Source organism: Urocitellus parryii, chromosome 9 (assembly GCF_045843805.1).
Source record: "Urocitellus parryii isolate mUroPar1 chromosome 9, mUroPar1.hap1, whole genome shotgun sequence".
NCBI classification, from domain to species: Eukaryota; Metazoa; Chordata; class Mammalia; order Rodentia; family Sciuridae; genus Urocitellus; species Urocitellus parryii.
In genome coordinates this window covers 15,083,075-15,104,318 of record NC_135539.1, presented here as the reverse complement: position 1 = coordinate 15,104,318, position 21,244 = coordinate 15,083,075, and the positions used below count along the sequence as shown (strand labels likewise).

At 37.1% G+C, this 21,244-nt stretch overlaps 1 protein-coding gene across 1 annotated transcript in view; it reads right to left on the bottom strand.

The window, feature by feature from the left end:
• Nucleotides 1-343: 343 nt before the first annotated feature.
• Mosmo (modulator of smoothened) overlaps nucleotides 344-21,244 on the bottom strand; it is a 57,660-nt gene continuing 36,759 nt past the window's right edge. The window contains exons 2-3 of the mRNA XM_026392129.2: nucleotides 5,312-5,524; nucleotides 344-1,162 (exon numbers count right to left, since the gene is read on the bottom strand). Coding sequence (XP_026247914.1) covers nucleotides 978-1,162; nucleotides 5,312-5,524 — 398 coding nt within the window. The 3' untranslated portion in view covers nucleotides 344-977. The remainder of the gene's footprint in view (nucleotides 1,163-5,311; nucleotides 5,525-21,244) is intronic.

The following is a 21,244-nucleotide window of genomic DNA, read 5'->3' as shown; positions in this document are numbered from 1 at the left end:
GGGATTATTTGTACCTATTACAAAAACCGGTTAAAATCAAGGGCTGCTACAAAGAATGAGGTAAACTGAAGACTCTCTCCACTATGCAGCCTTCAGATAAATGGCTTTTTTTTCTATTGAGTGAGTTCTAGGTTTGCACACCACAGTGTTTGCTAGCAAAGCATTCAGAGTTCTCTTCCAGGAACTGTTTGCATGTGTGCATATATAAATTTACACACACATACACACACACACACATATATACACACTGTATACTGCATCAGCAAAATATATATATTATATATATATTTATATAAATATAAGGAAGATTTTCCCCACCCACCCACCCCAAACAACATGTCTCTTAGTGTTTTGATTTTTTTTCCTTTTCTTTTTGTACATAGAGATTAGGGAATTTCAGAATTTTTACATACATTTTAGCAAACACATTTTGATCTATTGGCTTCTCGGTGCAGTAATGCAACGGTAATCCGCTCTGGTGCCAAAGGCTCATACCATTACAAGGAAGTTGTGAACACTAATTTCTTAGGAGGTGAGGCCAGCCCCACATGAACTTCTTTTGCATCCCTCTGGTCCACCATGATTCATAAATACTTAAACTTTTTTTCTCAAATGAATCATTAGACGTTAAAAACGGAACAACAGAGTCACAAAGGGCCACATGCTTTTCAGTGTAAAGCATTCTCCTTCACTAGGTTGCTATCACAGTGCAGACTGACTGCCTGAATATGCTCAGGAGATTTAGTCATTATTGTCTGTATTTGGTTATGGAAAGGCTCTCAATTTTTTTTTTTAATCCAAAGTGCATAGTGAGAACAAATCAAAGCATTTTTTCCTTTTCAGCATCAGTTTCACCTAAGCATTTTCCTATGAGAGGACTGCTCAGATGCCTTGTCTTTGTCCTCCCACCCTCTAAAAATAAAAATAAAAAATAAAATAAAATAAAAAATAATAGAGTCAAGCAGTTTAGACATTCATCAGCCTGGTAAACAAACTTTGCCAGCAAATAGAAGTCCTACTATTGTAAAGAAAATTGATAAGACAAAAAGTACATATGATGACCCAACTACTGTGTTGTTGGGTAATTTATAAGGTTGACCTCCGACTTCATTGATGTAAAATCCTATTGGAAATATTAGGGCAGCCATACAGAAAAGGATCACTGTAAAACAAACCAAAACACAACATTAGTAACATGGTTTGGTGATTATAAAAACAATGAAAATTTGGCACAAAAAAAGTTTATAGGAATTATAGATTGATAACAAGGTCAAACCTATTAATAACATGGACCATTTATCAAATACAGCAAAAGCTGAGTTAGCCCTTTATGAAAGTATATTAGGATGATTCTGAATTACCAGAAATAAGATGGATACTCTCCAAACTTACTAAGTACTCAATATCCTGTTCTTATCTATTTAAACTACTAATTAACTGGCTAGCCTAAGTTCTGACCCTACTACCTACCAACTATGCAATCTTAGGTCTCTGCTTTCCTTCTGAAATAGAGGGAAGTATCAGAAGGACAAATAAAATAACTTCAAGCCCCTGGCCAGTGTCAGGTTAACAGGATATACTGAATAAACATTACATACTATTATCATTCCAGTTATTATTCTGCCAACTCTCTGCTCCTTGAGGTATTAGAAGGAACTGGAGATAAGGTACATAAAAATAAGTACCATTTATCTTATTCTGATTTTCAATCAGCTAGTAAAAGAACATCAGATCTTTGGGATGATTATCAAATTGTCAGCGTGGTTATCTCTATCATGGACAAAGTTCCAAAAAATAAACTAAAATCTGGCAGAAAGCTTTCTATTATTAACTAAACAAGAAACCTTTTCCAAGTTAAACCTATTGCCAGAATACTGAGAGTGCCCTGGATAAATATATCATCCAGGAATGCTTGTCTAAGTATGTGGGGAGGGAACAGAATTTCATGAGTCCTTAAAAAACCAATTAGGAATCTTTTCCTGGATGGGATATCTCCAAGAATATATATTAAAAAGTAGCATTTGCTTAAGTAATATACCACTTAAGAAACACACCAGCACTCTGCTTTGTACCACTTGGGTAGATAATTTTATATTGTATAAATAAGATTATTTCAACTTGGGTAAATGACTACACCAAAAAATATTACATAATTAAACTTCATGCATTATGATACCTACTACAGAACAACTGAACAATTCAGGCATTAACTTTTATTAGAGTTCTTGGTCTTTTTGTTGTACTGTTAACAATAAATAACTACTAATGCTGTCAATGCCCACTTACCACTGTTATCTGTCATCAATTTATAATGCTTCTTATGGCCTACTAGTTTGGTGAATAAAATGCAACCACAATCTAGGTATCTATACATAATCTAGTAAAAAACAGCAGGACAATTGTTTTAAAAACATTTTTTTTCCTTAATGTTGACTAACTCAAGAAACACACAATTTAGAAGAAAAGTGCTTCAGAGATCTACATATTAAATTTGTTGTTTCAACTAACGTTGCAACTTCATGCCTATCTTTTCCATTTTCCACTTTAAAATCAAAATTTACCCTTATAAGTACTCATTTAATGGCTACCGGCAGAATTTAGCATTTTCAAGAGTTAAAATTTTCCAAATTACTACAGAAACTTAATAAAATTTTAAGGAAGCAATGAACTCCTATTCAATTGAACCTTGGTTTTCAATCCTATGAATCAGGTTCCTTATAATGCCTGGGGACCAGCTTTAATGTAAATTGATGAATTTTTTTTAAGCTACTAAGAACTTTGAAGTTACTTAAATCTTAACATTATTATTAACACTGATAATATCTATCACCTAAAGCTTATGAAGACATAATTTCATATCTTCCAAGGCATAGAATCTCTGGTGGTGGGAATGAGAAATCAGGGATCCTGAGAGTTGAGGTGGTAAATCAGGGCAGCAAAGGAAAGAGCAGTATCAGACTTGAAGAGGAGGACTATCTTTGTTTTTCTTGCCCTCAAGCAAGGCTCATCATGTGGGGCTCATCATGTGAGGAGACATACATCCTCACTGCACACAGGCATCAGAAAGTGTTAACCTTCCATTATTATAAAAACTACAGCCTTCACTGGAATAGAAGTACATACATTAGAGATAAAGTACGTCCACAATGGCTGCAAGGGAACACTAGGGGGAGCCCAATTCCTCTCAGAACTGCCACCCCAGCTCACTAGCTCCGCTACTGGAAAAAAATGCATTAAAGGAAGGTAAGAAGAGCAAGGCAGCTCTATACCCACTTAAAGGAAAATAACTCCCAAGATCTATTAAACTAAAAACCAGAAGTATAGTATAGTGTGTGAACATTTTTATATAAATATATATGTAAAGAACACACACACATGCATGTATGTTTCTATGTACAGAATGCTTCTAGTAGGAAAATTCACAAACTGGTAACAGTGATCACCTCCAGGAAAGAGGTTACCAGGTCCCTGAGTGACAGGACAAAAAACTTCACTCGGTTACCCTTTCACTGACTGAATTATGTAGCATGTGCATATATAATTTCAAAAAGTTAGATTATTTAACTAAAAAAGATTCATTGCATTGGGGAATAACTACACATACTTAAATATTCTCTGCCGGAAGGCAGTAAAAAATAAACATAATCTTACATTTACATCAGGCAAACTAATAGCTCATGTGAGCATATTAGTGCTTTCTTTGCTTCATACAACTTTTCTAAATTATAGTTTAGATTTTTGGTATTCTGAGCATATATCCTCCCAACTTTCAACTAACTGCTGAAACTAAACCTTTCTTTGGTATTATTTTACTCCCAAAGAGTGAATTCTATCTGCATAAATGGTTCTATCTTTGAGGAAAACACAAAAAACAAACAAACAAACAAAAGAACCCTGTCTTCTCTTTAAATTCCTCATAAATATTTTCAAACTTAAAAATGAAATTTAAATTTTAAATTTTAAATTTCAGCAGCCTGATCTCCACAACTGCTTCTGGCCCTTACTCTTAGACAAGAACTATCTCTGGAGGTCTCTTTGAATTGTGTCACATTGATTAACAAGAGTGGAGAAGCTTTTGGGTTTTTAAAATTTTTTTAATGTCAAAGGCAATTTGCTTGATCTACATCTAAAATTAAGGGCAGTGGAGAGTGGAAAGACTAAAATAAAAAACAAAGCCAGAAAAATAAAGAGAAAGTTTCACCAAAAGTTAGGGAGAAACAGAGAAATGAAGGAATATCACTATCCTACAGCCTTAAAGATAGTTTTAACTGAGTTTTACCATGAATAGGGATCCTTGAGATTATCTCTTACTCTAATCACCCTAGTTCTAAATAATGATATAACATGAAATGAGCAGTTTTAACAGACATTTTTAGAAACTTATACAAACCTGAGATGATTTTAAGACACTGAATTAGAAGTGAAGTATCAATGTTTGGCACAGGTATTGCCATCCCATTTCTTTAAGGCAGGTTTTCTCAATAGTGGGACTGCTGCCATTTGGGGCTAGAGAATTCTCTGTAGCTGGGGGTGCTGTCCTGTAGGTTTGTAGTTTAGCAGCATCTTGGTCTCTACACACTAGATGCCAGCAGCACCCCCTAGTTGTGACTATCAAAAGTATTTTTAGGCATTGCCAAATGTCTCCTGGAGTGCAAACATGCTTTAGAGGGAAAGAAATAAGAAAGCAAAATTATAGAAGTAACTTTTCTTTGTGCATTTGTTTTCAACTTGGGATAAGCCTCTGATGTGTTTTGAAATAAAACCAATTTTTCAAAGTATAAGAGAATGTATAATATATAATTTTATCACACCAATGGGCATAGCTTAATAGAGTAAGAAATGTTGGTAAACAATCATAAATAACCAAATGTGCTGATTTTCCAATGGTTATACAATACACAGCAGAAATTCAATGATATTAAATAGCAAATAACCACTTTTATCTAGTCTATGTTTTTATAGTTCTTCTAGATTTATCTTTATTTTGATAGAAGATACCAAAACCATCAAGAGGAAAAGACTCAAGCTTTGGTAGCTCTGAGTCACAGACCTGGAATACTTATGTCACATGTAAACAAAAATAAGATTCATCAAACTTGCGTTGCATACAAGGCAATTAAAGTTGTGGATGTCCTGGTCTTGTTGTAAGAGTTTTGAAGAACTGATAGGACTGTGGAGAATCTGTCTCAAGGCCATATGCAAGTGTTGCTCTCTGATGATTACTGAGTCCTTATTATTGATTCTTGATTATCTTCATAAAAATACTACTGTGCACACCTTCTAGACAACTTAGTAAGCACAGGCTACTTACTTCCAGTGAATGCTATCCACCGAGCATATTTTGTAGCTTCTCTTCGCCAGTGGGAAGCCACCAGCAAACCACATGTGACAGTCAATGAAATGATTCCCATGATGATAAAAAACAGTGTGGTGACCCACTCTGGGGGCAGCCGAGGAGGGATGCACGTCCGGTCTCGTCCATGGATTGTTTGACACTGTCGCACTAGCCCCACAGTGAGTGCTCCTGGGAAGATGCAAAAGGTGGGGATACGTTAGTGGGTCTGGTAAGCAGGGGATATTCCCTTCTCCCACCCTTTGGTCCTTTGGGTGAATTAATTACAGAAACATATATCTCTACATACAGACATATATCTCTGAATATGTCACCCAAGTACTTAATTCCCTAGTCATTCATAATGTAGACATGCCCGGCTTGACATACAAACAAACAAACAAAAAACCCCAAATTGAAAAACTTTGCCGAAGTTTTTGTAGCTTGTTCTGTCATTCATTCAACAATTTTCTGAGTACATGTATAAGGCACTGCCCTAGGCTCTCAGGAAAAAAGAGTGATCGATATAGATGAGGTCCCTCTCCTATGGAGCTTGCATACTAGCAAAAAGAACTGAAATTTTTCTATCCCCAGTTTCAAGACTCATTGCATATTACTTTATTTTGGTTGAGGAAAAAATACTAATATGTTTAATCATAATATATAAATAAAATTAAATAATGGATTAAATATTCAAAGTGATAATATATATCAAAGTCAAAGGATCCAGCTCATCAATTTTTAAACAATGTATACATATTCATATTGTCAAACTATTACTGGCATGCTTAACAGAAAAGAACAAAGAGGGTTAGGGATGTAGCTCAGTGGTAGAGTGCTTGCCTATCATGCACAAGGATCTAGGTTTGATCCCAGTACTAAAAAGAAAAAGGAGAAGAATAAAAGAATAAAGACTCATTATGAAGGTAATTTTTAAAGTGTCCTCCTCCTTATTTAAATAACATGAAAGTGGGGGCTAGGGTTATAGCTCAGTTGTAGAGTACTTGCCTAGCATGCACAAGGCCCTGGGTTCAATTCCTAGCACTACCCAGATAGATAGATAGACAGACAGACAGACAGATAGATAGATAAAATGAAAGTAAGTTTTGTAAGATATCAAGTACTCTTTTTCCATCTCATGTCAAACCCAGGAACCCTATCAAATCTGGGGTGAATTAACTACAGAAATCCAGGAAGGTGCAAGAGTAACCTTTACTCCTTTTCCTCACAAGGATAATGATTAAAATGTTACTTCTGAATAAAAACTGCTGTTTCCCCCTTTGAAGAACAACTGCAAATGGTAAAACAGTTACCAAAAAATCAAGGGCAGAAATTTCTAGAGCCAGTAGAAAACACAATAGATTTCTGCATGGGGTGGGGCAGGCAAGGATTCTTTTTTGGTCACATTGTTTTCTCAAAATGAACACATTGACCTCAATATCATTACACTTGTCTTTTAGAAGGGCAGTCAGTTACACTCCTGGAAGCTTCCAGGAGAAGCAGAGGGGGCTAGAGCTATGTGTAGATGCATGGGTGGTAGGTGGGGCTGTTGGTGGAAGGTGCTTTGGGCAACTTAAGTGTTGAGAGCCACAGCCGAAAGGGGCCCCAGCAAACTTCCAGCTGCCAGCTGATGATTGGCTCACAGCGGCCCAGCAAACTTCTAGCTGCCAACTGATTGGCTCCTCTGCGGTGATGCTCATTGGGCTGTTTCCCCGCCCTTTCAGACCACGGAGCTGCTCACTGGGGGACTTTTTTTGGCTCTGCCCATGGGACCCAGCCAATCAGCCTCAAGAGCAGGAGGAGTGGGGGAGGTGGAGAGGCTTGTGGGAAGCTGGTGGTGGCAGTTGGGCTCTGAAGGTTTTTTCCTGAGGAGCTGTGTGGTTTGGTGTGTGTGTTCTAAAAATAAAGTTCGTTTCTTTTGACAAGTGGCTCCTGAATTGTTGTGCAACTTAAGTTTTGCCACTGATACATTTTTAGAAATAAAGCAATGTGTTGAAAGAAAATGAAGCAAGAAATCAGTTCTGCTCTTAAAATTGAAGGCCTCCCCCCATTTAATGCTAACTTTATCTGACTATAACTTGAGTGGAAGCAGATAATCAATTTGTACTTTCCTTCCAAATCATCTAATAATTAGGCCCACCTAATGATCCCTGCACTGGTGCAAACAACACTGTAATTATCACAGGCAGGATGGAGACAGTCAAGGGACAAAGAAAGCAAACCTTCACAATAATGCCATCCACAATGCCCCAGATACTTGGAGCTGAGTGATGTCATAGGCCCAAAAGAAGCTTGTCGAGTGAAAATATTTTGATATTATTGCTACCTTTTGAAGTCTCCTGGTAATTGTTTGAAACCAGAAGAAGGGATGGGGCAGGAATAAGTAGGCACCAGGAGAGTTGCACGACTGTCTGTAAACTGAAGCACTAAAAAGTTTCCAAGCAAAGATTACTTGGGGAAAAGAAATGTCTTTACTATAATAAAACATTTTATTGTAATTTTAGAAGGAAGAAATTTGCAGCAGTGCCTCAGAACTCCTAATAAGAAACTATTCCTGGAAAAAAAAAAAAGACTTCTAACAAATTATTCTCTTGTACTCATTGTTCCATTTTAAAAAGCTGTAATTGCTATAAGAATAAACTAAAGGCAATGAAAGATCCTCTGACAAAGTACAGTATTGTGGAGAAGCAACTTTGTTCACAATTTAACATATATTAGTAACTCTACATATCTACTGAAATTATTAGATTTCCTTTTTTTTTTTTTTTTTTTTTTTTGGTTCTTTATCACTGGGCCGTACCCTCAGTCCTTTTTGTTTGAGGAAGGTTTCACTAAGCTGCTGAGGCTGGCCTTGAACTTAAAATCCTCCTGCCTCAGTTTCGCAAGTGGTTGAGATAACAAGCATGTACAACTGCACCTGGCTAGATTCACAAGAGAATTATTTGTGGTCGGTAAATATTAAAAGCTGTAGGTCCAGTAAATCATAACTAAAATATCTCTTCTTAAAAATATTTCTTAGTATCCTATGTTGCCTCTCTTATTCCGGCTATGGACAAAAGTGAGCAGGATTAAGGATGAAATTGAACTTAACCTTGTATGTCTGCTGACCACTGAGCTTCCTTAAAACTGCTTTTACTCTCCTGCCTTGCATGGCACACCAAATGAATATAAACAGAACAAGTAAAAAAATGAAAGTTACTGCTATACTTTCTACAGACTAACTGGAAATATCCTGAGAGATGTTTAGCCTTTAAAAAAAGCTGACTATGCTCCTATATTTATAAAATTCCTTATCACAACAAATGAAGACTAGAATTCAGCAGCTCTGTTCTGAAGAAAGGAAAATTAATTCTAATTGACAATCAGCAGGTATACTGTGTATATGAAAATCAATACAGAAATATTTTATTGTGAGCTGGTGGTGTAGCTCAGTGGTAGAGCATGTGCTTAGCATGCTTTAGTCCTTGGGTTCAGTCCCTAGCACCAAATGCAGATAGTATTTCTGAGTGTCTCTCTTATGCTTGGCACTATTGTAGTAATCAGAGATTCCAGAACTAATATGCTGTCACATTCTTGGTGAAAACAGATGTCTCTTAAATATATTACAAACAGAGTAAACAGAGGTCTGTCAACAGTATTGTTAAAATTCATTTTCTAGAGTGAGAGTCTAAGTCAATAAAACTTATGCCGTAGTCATATATTTTCCCTGGATAATTAATTGGAGGATTCTGTAAGGGTAATTGTGTCACTACCATTACATTTTAAAAATTCAGGTACTGTTAGTAACCAAATTTTCACCAGGTCTTTTTTTGGTGGGAAGGAGGGAGCATCAGAGATTTTACCCCCAGGGATGCTTAACCACTAAGTTATATCCTCAGCTCTTTTTTATTTTGAGACAGGATCTTGCAAAATTGCTTACAGCCTTGCTAAGTTGCTGAGGCTGGTTTTGAACTCATGATAGTTTCAAATTTTCATAGTTAAGTGACAGATTTGAATCTACGGGCAGGAGATAGTCAAGTCAATTATACTTCCTCCAAATTCTCTTAACACATTAGTCTGTATCACAGACATGTACTTGATTTTAAAAGGCTGCTGCTGCTACTTATATTTTAAATAATTTTTTAAATATTTTGATGGATATTGATGGGCCTTTATTCATTTATTTATATGCAGTGCTAAGAATTGAACCCAGTGCCTCACACATGCTAGGCAAGTGCTCTACCACTGAGCTACAACTCCAATCCCTGCTGCTTATTTTTTGAAGGGTGCTGGGGATGGAACCCAGAACCTCCCACTAAGCATGTGCTCTACCACTGAGCTACACACCCCTATCCCCAAAGGTACCTTTGTTTTATCCCAAATAGGATATGAACTTTTCAGAGGAGGTTACTTCACCTTCTACTTCACTGGAACCTCAAAATGGCAGGCGGAAGTGGGCATGAGACTGGCTTTAAAAAGTATTTGGTGGCTTTACACTGATTAGGTTACTCAGTGTGGTTTCTTGAAGAATACTTGGTAAGCACAAGCTAACTTTTGTTTTATCCAACAATTTTTTTTTTTTTTTTGCCTCTGGAAGGAGCCTGTAATTCCTTTCCTCAAACAACCAATCTATCTTTGCCCAGCAGCAGTTTCCTAGGTAACCAATCCAGCCAAATAAAAGTCTTATAAGCAATAGAAAAAAGGAAACCAAACTAGGAACCCACCCCACAACCACACGTGCCTCACAGGATCTCACCTGTGTATCATCACATACAAAAGGGAAAGTCATAATGAGTCATTAAGTGGGGCATTTTAACTAAAGTGGCTTTTGACACTCATCATCTATAGTAGACACTGCTGAAATGACTTAGCACAGCCAGTCTAAGCATGCCTGCTGGCACAGCGAGAATGATTATAAGGCATGTTATCAGTGCATGAAAAGCAGTGTCACCGAAAATCTGTAACCTAGGGATTATAAAGCAGAAGCATATGCCTACCAGAACCTGTCAAGGGCAAATCCTGTGAAGGACTTGCCAACCTGGCCACAGAGGGATTCCCCATATAGGGTTGGACCCAAGCAAAAGGGATGAAGTTAAAATTTGTGATTGGGTTCAGGGTATAGCTCAGCAACACAGCATGTGTTCAGTGTTCAGCATGCTCGAAGCCCTAGGTTCATCCCCAGCACCAAAATTTTAAAAATTAAAAAATAATAAAATTACAATTGTCTTTTCTCATGTCTCCTTTAAGTTTTCCCACTACTCAGTGTTCTATTCCTCGCAGGAGCTCCCTGTCCGTTCTATGTTTTGTGATCTGATCTGCCCAAACCCTGCCACTGATGGGGATCTCTGGCTCTACCTTCTCTTGGCAGATATAAAAATCTGTTCTTGGCAAGCTATCTTGTCGCTTACACAGACCAAACAAATGCTTTACTACAAATATCTTAATGATTGATAAACGCTTAACATCCTGCCCCTCCCAAGAGCAATGGTATTTAAGCAAGGGACGGTACTCCAATTTAACAGAAATTATAAAGTTTCATGTTGTAGTGACAGTTTGGCTGAAGAATCAGCAGAATTGGGGACAGGAGAGGATAGGAAACTTTTGAGTGACTAGATGCAGAAGCACAGAAAATAATAGCCTAAAGGTAACTTTAAAACTTTACATAATCGTTTCCTCCAGAAACAGCTTGCAGTGATAGATTTTTATCTGCTATGATTTTGCATTCTATCTTAGGACAAAGGTATTTATAAATAACGAACTGGTTCAAAGAGTAGACAGGCGAAACAAAAGAACTTTATAATGAACCACACACAGTGTCTGACAACCTGAGTAATGTAAGAGGCTGAGACCAAGTACTAGTGTCTGCTATAGCAACCATGTCGTCTTCTTGTTATTTCCACCTGTTACACTCTCTCCTAGCACTTCTAGTCACAGAACCCTATGCTTTATCCTCATCGATTCTTTCTTATTGTCCAGCCTAGACTCCTAGAGATTATAAAATGTCTCCCTTTTCTTGCACTTACCTCCAGGCTGTTGAATGCTAATGGAGAAAAACATATATCAGAGTAGAGGGATGCCACCTCAAATTTTAATCTCAGGGCTATAACCACTGCCCAGTAGCTAATTAGGTTTCCCTAATTCAGTAGTCTCCCCTCCTGTGTTGGGGCTGTTCCAAGTCTCCTGCACTCTCTCCTGATCTCCAATATCAGAACCTCTCTCACATTCAGTAGGTACCAGTGTCTACTACTCAGAAAAAAAGAGGTCATCAGACGGCAATTCCTTAGCTGTCCAGTATCAAACTTGTGAATTTACCTGCCTTTCATCCTATTGATTCTTCCTTGTGTTTTGGATCCCAGTCTTTCTCACTTTGAGATCTTGCCCAATTTACTGGTTTCTTTTGCTTATGAATCCACTTCAGGATCTCAAAAACATTTGAATATACTTATGTCTCTCCATCATAACCCAAAACTATCCCACTATGCCAGGTCATCCTCCAGCAGCATCCTGCAGTCTGTCTTGCTCTGCCTAGCCTCCCTTGCCCACAGCCTGGTCAAGATCTCCTGCCCTACTCCCCTCTGTATAGAGGCTATTTTGCTCTTCATCTCGCTACAGCTTGGCTTTTGCCCAACCACCTCCCTGTAACGGCCCTTGCTCCACACTGCCAGCTCACAGATACTTCCAAGGCCTTGTCTTCTTCAACACATTTTCTTTGGCTTTGGTAATCCTTTTCACATTCTATGGGTTTTCCTTCAGCTTCTTTAGTTTCTCCTCTCTTTTATCATAGACATGGCCCCAGCCCTCCTTCATTCATTAATATGTGGTGTTTTACAGGGACCTCTCTTGGTCCTGGATCTTCTATACACACTCTCCCCTGTAAATCCAAACGCTTTAAAATGGCCTACAGAGGTCTGGATATTAATTTTGCTTTCATTAGCCTCTCCTTTAATTACTTTTCACATTTAATGCTCAAATCCTTATTTTTTTAACCCATATCTATCCAGCAATCTATCTACTCCTCCACTCTCCCAACAGTCTTTGTATACTCTTTCCCTCTTCCTAAGATACTCCCAAATTCTCGGCTACTGACTCAAAATTCTAGTTGCAGCTTAGAAGTCACTTCTGAGATGTCTGCCTTGACAAGCATTTACCCCCTCATTCTCGGTTGAGTGTTTGTCCTCTGTGCTTCCACAGTTCCTATTAAAGTACTACAGCTGTCTCTTTATCAAACCTGAGGGGGTGCTGGGAACCAGGTAACCTGGGATCCCCTGAACTTACAGCAGTGTCTGAACTGGAGGACAGAGCTTTCAACTTCAGGGGTCTGCATTAACTCCAAGTGCGTAGTGTAGGAATTAAACTGCACTGCAGTGCACTCACAATTGGGAGTCGAAACAGAATGTATCTCTTTACCCAAAAACTTGCACATGAGGTCTGAGGATGCAGTTCAGTGGTAGAGTGCTTGACTAGCACAAGTGAGGCCCTGGGTTCAATCCCTAGTACTGAAAAAAACCAAACAAGCAAAACCACAAAAACAAACCAAAAAACCCCACATGAATGTTTGATTCATAATAGCCCCAAAGTGAAAACAATCCCCAAATATCCATCAGTTGATAAAATGTTAAACAAAATGTGATGTATTCATATAATGGAGTACTTCTCAGCAATTCAAAAAGTGAAGTGCATAGATATATGCTGCAGATATATAATTATATATATTTAACAACATAGATAAACCTTGGAAGCATGATACTATGTGAAAGAAGCCAGACATAAAAGGCTACATATAGTATGATTCCATTTAGATTAAATGCCCAGAGTAGGCAAATCCTAAAAGACAGAAAGTAAATTAATATTTGGCAAGAGACAGGGAAGTAGGAATTGGATATATAGGGCTTCTATTTCGTGAGATAATACAAATATTTCAGAATTAGATATTGGTGATTGTTGTATAATATTATGAATCTGCTAAAAACCACTGAATTGTACATTTTAAAATGGTGAAATTTATCCCAAAGAAACCAAAAAAATCTAGTATAGATTACTATCAAGTTCAATAGTATATCAAAAACTCTGTTCCAATGTAGCTCCATTTCTTCACTTGCCTTTGTACTATTATCAAATTATATCTATATACATTATAAACTTATCAACACCAAATAATTATCTAATTTAAGAGTTACGAACAAAAATACATTTCAACTTTTATATTTACCTAGGTAATCGCCTTTACTAGTACTCTTTATTCCCTTCTATGGAATAAAAATGCTACTACCTTCCAATTCAAAATCGACACCTTTTAGTATTTCTTACAGGACAGGTATGCCTGTAACAGATTTTTCTTTTCTGTTTCTTGTGGAATGTCTTAATTTCTCCTTTAATTTTGAAGGATAGTTTTGCTAGGTATAGAATTCTTAGTTGCTAGTTTTTCTTGCAACACCTGAATTTGCCATTCCACTGCCCAATGGGGTCACAGGTTTTTTTTGTTTTAAATATTTTTTAGTTATACATGGACACAATATCTTTATTTTGTGTATTCATTTTTATGTGGTGCTGAGAGATAGAACCCAGTGCCTCACATGTGCAAGGCAAGCGCTCTGCCGCTGAGCCACAACCCCAGCACCCAGGGTCACAATTTTAGATGAGCCAATTATTAATAGTATTAAGGATCATCTGTACATGAGAATTTACTGGTTTTTTTTCTGCTATTTTCAACATTCTTTCTATTGTTTGATTATTATGTCTAGATGTGAAGTATTTAAATCTTATCCTACTTGGAGCTAAAAATTATTCAATGTGTAATTAAAATTTTTTAATCAAAATTTGAGGGTTTTTTTTTGGTGGGGGGGATACTATTTCTTCAAAGTCTCTCTTCTTTCCCTCTCTCTTCTCTGAAAATGGAGATGTATAGTGAGTTGCCAGACAAATCAAAATCTTGGCATAGCTTTCATTAAATAAAGTAGCTCTTGTCTGCCTTTGTGTAATTTTCATTATGTGTATTTGGTATACCTGATAATGTCCCATGTGTCTTACACCCTGTTCATTTTACATTATTTTTTTTCCTGTTCCTCTGGTTGGATAATCAACTAATGTGTCTTTCAGTTTGCTGATCTATTCTTCTGCCAAATTTCATTTCAGCTATTGAATTTGAGCTCCAGAATTTATTACTTTAATATCTTTTTAGTTGTAGATGGACTTTATTTATTTATTTATTACGTGGTGCTGAGGATCAAACCCAATGCCTCACCCGTGCTAGGCAAGTGCTCTACCACTGAGCCACAATCACAGCCCTCTATTTTATTTTTTAAAATAAAATTTCTTTATTAATAGTCTATGTGTGCTAAGAAAGTACTTTTACTCTTTCTACATGGTTTCCTTTATTTTTGGAACATATTTATAATACTGATTTCAATCTTCATCAGGTAAGTTCATGTCTGGGCTTCCCCAGGAACATTTTTACTGACTGCTTTTATTTTTCCTGTGTATAGGCGGTATTTCCCTGTTATTTGAGTGTATTGTAATTTTAAGCTGAAGTTGAAAGTGAAGTTATATATTATATTGTGTATTTTTCAAAGACTTCTATGGGTCTTTTATTGTTTTTCCCCCCAGCATTGTTTTACTCTCAACTGGTAACAATGCCTTAGGTATATCTGCAATGTGAAACAATGGGCTGCTAATTTTTTTTTTTTTTTAACAAATGCCCCAAGGGATAAGAAAGAGGAAGCTCTGCATCTGATCAAATAAACTCTGAAAATGGAGATGTATAGTAAGTTGCCAGACAAATCAAAATGGTACTTATTCTCTGGGGATGAATCTTGAAACAGTACCAAACCCTACGCTCTCTCAATTGTTGCTAGGCTGCTGTTTTATAGCTACTAAAGTTATAAGGCTACAGGTTTTCAGGAAGATGGCAGGTAGGATGAGCACAATTTAAAATGTCACAAACCATTTTAAATTGTACTTACTGAAACTCAGGTGATTTTCTTGAACAAATGCTTTTTTGAGTTGGTGCTAGTCTTTAATTTCCAGAGCCCTAAAAAAGTTGATTTGACAATTTTTGCTACCAATTTTGCTACTTTTATGGAGGAACATATTTTGCCCTTGCTCCACCACTGAGAAAGTTAAACTCAACAGGTCACAACTTTAATCTCAGATCTGCCACTACCTTGGGCAAGTTTCATTATCTTTTTCCAAGCCTGCTTCAACAGAAAAATACCACCTTTCATTTAGGTTTGTGAGAATTAAATGGGATAATGTGATAATACCTGTAAAGCAAATGGAACTATAAACACTGAGTAATTACTATATGATTTTGGAAAAGGGAATAGATAAATTCTTGTTTTGATTATAAAAATGTCTGTGTACACAAAGCAATAGGACATAGCTTAATTTAACACAGTAGTTTATTCATGAAATTCAGTTCAAAATAAAAAAGGGTGGTATTTGATGGTTGCTAATGCTGGTAGTTATAAAACTTACTCAGGTCATTACTCCTCTGTCCATTTGCTTCGATGTATCAAACAGGATGAAGATGACTCACAAGGCAAATTTGGACTTGCTGAAATAAAAGCTCTGAGGATGAATTTTATAGGAATAGCAATGCTAGAACCTTGGGATTAAGAATGATTTGCTGTGACATGGGTTGGAAGATGGCGTCTCCCACAGACAGGACAGATTTGGAAGCATCTTTGCTAAGTTTTGAAAAACTTGACCTTGCCTCACCAGATCTTTGGCCAGAACAATTACCAGGTGTTGCTGAATTTGCAGCTTCCTTCAAAAGTCCTATTACTAGCTTTCCACCCAAATGGATGGCTGAAATAGAACGGGATGACATTGACATGTTGAAAGAATTGGGAAGTCTCACTACAGCTAATTTGATGGAGAAGGTACGAGGCCTACAGAACCTGGCCTATCAACTGGGGTTGGATGAGTGCCATTTCAAATGAGATCTTATCATCATATATTGTGGGTTCTACGTCTGAGGCTTTGAGGATTTACCATGGAAAAGAAAATGTACAACTTCTTGGTCTCAGTAATCAAGGACTTCGTGCATCATTTGCCAGATGGTATTGCAGTTGTTCTCAGCTCTTTGTTTTGACTTCAGAGATATCTTGATGATCAAGTTTTTAATGATTTGTCCTTATGACATTCTCTTTATAATTGGAGTTTTACAGTGATGGAGGAAATCTGTCTGGTTAAGACAAGAAGTGTTTGCTCTTCCCACCATTACCAGTGTCGTAAGTTATCTCCAGAGGGAAGAAGTGGACTTACTTGTAACTTATTATCACAGTGCACAAATGGCCCTTAATAGTTTTGAATGCTATTTCTCAGAGCCAGATTGCCCAGAATTTCAGAATTTTCTAGGCCTTCTCATCAAAGTTATATAGATGTTTCATCCAGATGGTTAGTTTTCCTTCCAGGTTTCTCTACCCTCTGCTTCCAGCCATTTCACTAGGCCTTGGGGCTCCTTCCAACCTTATCAACAACATAGTGTTGCTGGGGCCTGAGGAGTTCCATTTAAAGCCTCTGTATTCCTAGTGGTTGGATCTCAGCTATTGTAAGTTACATGTTTTAAGCCTTATTTAACATGAATGGCTTAATGCAAGTAAAATATGTTTCTTGTTTTTATCAATAAATTTCAGCATAGATTGTATGTTTTCATTTAATTATAAGAAAAAATTTGTACTATAAATTCTCAGGTTAAATAAAATCTCAAATTATCCTTAAAATTTTTAAGTAAAATAAAGAATATCATTAACTTTATCCCTTTAAGAGAAGACTCTCCTAGTAACTTCTTTGCCTAAAGCTTTCTAGTGATCTTGGCATAGCTTTCATTAAATAAAATATCTCTTGTCTGCCTTTGTGTATACATAACACAGTATCATTAGAATTATCGGCACCATAATCTTCCTATTTAATTGATTCAAGTTTCTATATGTATGTTTGTAATGCTCAAGAATTTGTCTTATTTAGGCAGACTTCATAGCATGGTTCCTTTTTTCCCCCACATTTTTTATTGGGGCATTATTGTTGTACATAATGATGGGATTTATATTTAGCAATATAACAATATGTTACAATATAACAATATAATTTGGCCAATATCACTCCTCAGCATTCCCCCACCTCCCCGCCCTCCTTACCCCTCCCAACCTCTAGTACCTTTCCTCTGCTGATTTCCCTTTGATTTTTAAGAGATCTCTTACTCCCACCTTTCTTTGCTTTTTTTCCTCTCTAGCTTCCACATATGAGAGAAAATATATATGACTCCTAACCTTCTGAGTTTGGTTTGTTTCACTTACCATGAAAGACATAATTTCCTTTTTCTTTATGACTGAATAAAATTCCTTTGTGTAAAAAAAAAGATTTGCTAATGTAATGTTTTATTTAGATAGCAAATAAAAACATTGATCATTAATCTTTAAGTTAGATTTTCTTTTTCCTTACAGTTTCCTAGATGTTTCCTCTTTTACAAAAGATAACTCTTACCAGTAATTTTTGAGGACTGCAGTTCAGAGGTCACAGAATATTCTACTGTCGCTTAAGTCATGCCCAACATTCCTGCCCCCTTCCCCGTTTATAATTCATTTTATCAGCCTTCAGTTTCTAAACTGGCCTTGGTTCTGAACCTGTGGTCACTAGAGGAGTTCAAGGAGTTGTTCAAAGGAGTTCCTCGAGAGGGAAATCTCAACTCAGGATGAATGAGGTTCTTAACAAATGTTAACAGGAATGAATTTAAGCTCGAGTCAGTAAAAAGCAAAGACAATTTATGTAGGAAAACCACCTCAAGAGTGAGGTGCACTTTTACCTGTGTGTCATCTTCAGTCTGTTTGATACAACAAAGCAGTTGGACAGGGGAGTAATGTCCTGATATATTGTGTGACTAGCAGCCTTAGCAGCCGTCAAATGTCACCCTTTTTATTTTAAACTGAGTTTCATGAATGGACTACTGTGTTAAATTAGGATATCCCCTACTGCTCTGTGTACACACACACACACACACACACACACACACTCTTTTTTAAAAATTTTTATTTATTTTTTTTAGTCATACATGACAGTAGAATGCATTTTGATATATAATACATACATGGAATGTACATACATCAATCATTGTCTATTCTATTCTGCTGTCCTTCCTATCCTCCCTACTCTTCCCCTTCTCTCCCATCCTTTCTCTCTATCCAATCTAATGTGACACACTTTTTTTTCTCATTACAACATCATATATGTGTTCTGTATAACAATGAGGTTCTCCACACACACTCTTTTAAAAACCAAAACCAGAATTTATCTAATTCCTTTTCCAAAAAAAAAAAAAAAAAAGTAACAATTATTCAGTGCTCATAGTTTGGGTTCTTCTTTTAAAGGAAACTCAATCTGGGGCAGCTGTGGGAATGATATCAGTCTGGTGATCACTAAATAATTTAAGGTGGTCTGACAATTCTCAGGATCCTTAGGTTGACATCATCTCCATTATCTGATCAATAGATTACACTGGGAAAGTACCCAATATTACAGGATTTGCATCTCTCTTTGCTCAATCTGTTCTAAAAACAGATGTATCCATGGGCTAATTAGCAGTGGACATGGCAATTTTCCCAAGTGGGTGAACTTTCAGTATCTTTTAAGATTGAGAATGAAGATTTGTATATTTCCTAGAAATTCTGGAATGACAGACCTGGGGGATAGAGCTGCCTTGGGAGTGACAGGCCTAGAAGGAACTGGCTTTAGGTGGGTGAGGAACTTTAGCACAAGGGTTTTAAAGTTAGTCTTCTTGTCCTTTCTTGTGTCTGCTTTCTATTTCTTCCATCCTAGCTCACTATGAAGACAGTAAACACTAGCAGTGAATCCCTATTTGAAAATTTTCTTTACTGACAAGTACAACATAGTATTATAGTTTTCACTATGACTCTGCCAATCATTTGGAAGCTCTTAACACATAATGCAGGAAGAACTAATAAAAGAGAAATTTAACCTGTCCCATACAATGTGCGGAAACCATGCGAAAGGGTATTTGTCATACTGCTGTGAGTAGCCTATTCTGGTTGAGTAGGATTGAAAGTGCATTGGGGAATGGAGTTGAGAACTCTCATGTTTTTCATTTTTATTTGAGTGTAGATAATTAATACAATTTTGCCTGAAAATTTAAAAGCTTTTCTTTTTTTAAATTTTTTTTAATGTACTGGGAATTGAACTCAGGGGCACTTGACCATTGAGCCACATCCCCAGCCCTGATTTGTATTTTATTTAGATACAGGGTCTCACTGAGTTGCTTAGCGTCTCACTTATGCTGAGGCTGGCTTTGAATTCATGATCCTCTTGTCTCAACTTCCAGAGACGCTGGAATTAAAGATGTGTGCCACTGTGCCTGGCAAGCATTTGTTTTATATTTTAAATTTCTAAAATGTTTCAAGAGTATTTATTACACATTAAAGGTTATTTACATTTATGTTACACACTGTGAAATTTTCCAGTCATACATGAATTTAAGCATATACTAATCTGAATCTAAATTGAATTAAGAGTATGCCAAAGAAATAAGACTAAAAGTCTAGAGAGCTAAAATGGAATTAAAATTATAATATCTATAGGGTATCATGAGACACCCCTGTGGAGAAATTCAGTAGAGCACACTGGGGACTTATTGTTTTTTCTCTTATGAATCTGGCAGAAGAAACAAATTTATTTCACCTAAACGAATAACCTCCATGTTTCATTTGTAGGACTAAACTGGCTTAAGACAAGTGATACAGAAAAACTGAATAAAAGTCAAACGAATTTTGTAGGTCAAGTAGTTTGTGTGGGCAGGAAACTAGTGCAGAATTATCTGTAAAAGCACTTTAACAAAAAAGCTGAATAATAATGACCCTAATTGGGTCATAGAAAAGGTTCACCTAAACACAATGACAAGAAAGAAGCAAGCCCTGCAGCAGATGAGAACTGCTCCTATTCCAGAGGCGCTCCTGGCCCAAAGCAGTCATAACATTAGACAATTTAGAGCTGGAAGAAATTTCAGAGATCATCTGTCCGAGTATCCCCAAATTAGGGTTTAGAGAATACTGAAGCCCAGAGAGATTAACTGATAAATCCAAGAGTACAAAGTAACTAGCAGCACCGGTACTAAAACCCAGACTTTCAATTACTTCAAAATTATCCCTATCACATGACACTAACTTCCTGGAACACCATCCATTCAGTAAAGAGAGAGAATAGTACTCCTAAAAATAGCTCCAGGAACATTCAGATTTACATCAGAGCAGACTTAATTATAACTTTGTAAGCATACCGATAGTGAATCTAAGAGGAACTTCATGGGAGGTCAAAAAAAATATACCATGGAGACTGTCTTTGGGTTCCTCTCAAAGAAATGACTCCCTGGCTTCTGTTTACTCTGAAATGTAGCCTCCTCCCACACTAGTCACTCTTCCTCATAAATGTTCAAGGAGTATCCCATTCCCAGGTCCTTCAGGAGGATATGGAAAATGACAACTCCTAGGACAGGGAAATGACAACCTCCCCCAAAACTGTCTGACCTGGAGGAAGAGGGAGGAGGAAGGCAATCATTAGTCCTCTGCCAGTTAATCCTTCCCCAGAAACAGTAGGCCCTAAGGGGGTGGGGAGCACACTTTCTTCCCTTCTTGGGTTCATCCCCAGCATCTCCACCAAAAGCAAACATTCATCCCTTCCTAACCACAATGGGTCCTGATGGGAGGAGGCAAATACTGGGCCCTGGACTTTTACTCTTTCTCATTGCCAATGAGTCCTGGAAGGAGAAAAGCAAATAGTGAAGCTCTGGGTAACAATGGGTCCCAGAGGAAGAAGATAAGCAGTGAACACTGAGTTCAGGTGACAATGAGTTTCAGACTTTTTACAGCCTTTTTTCAGACTGCCCAAACTGATACATTCTGCCTCAGTCTGCAATGATTAATTCACCCT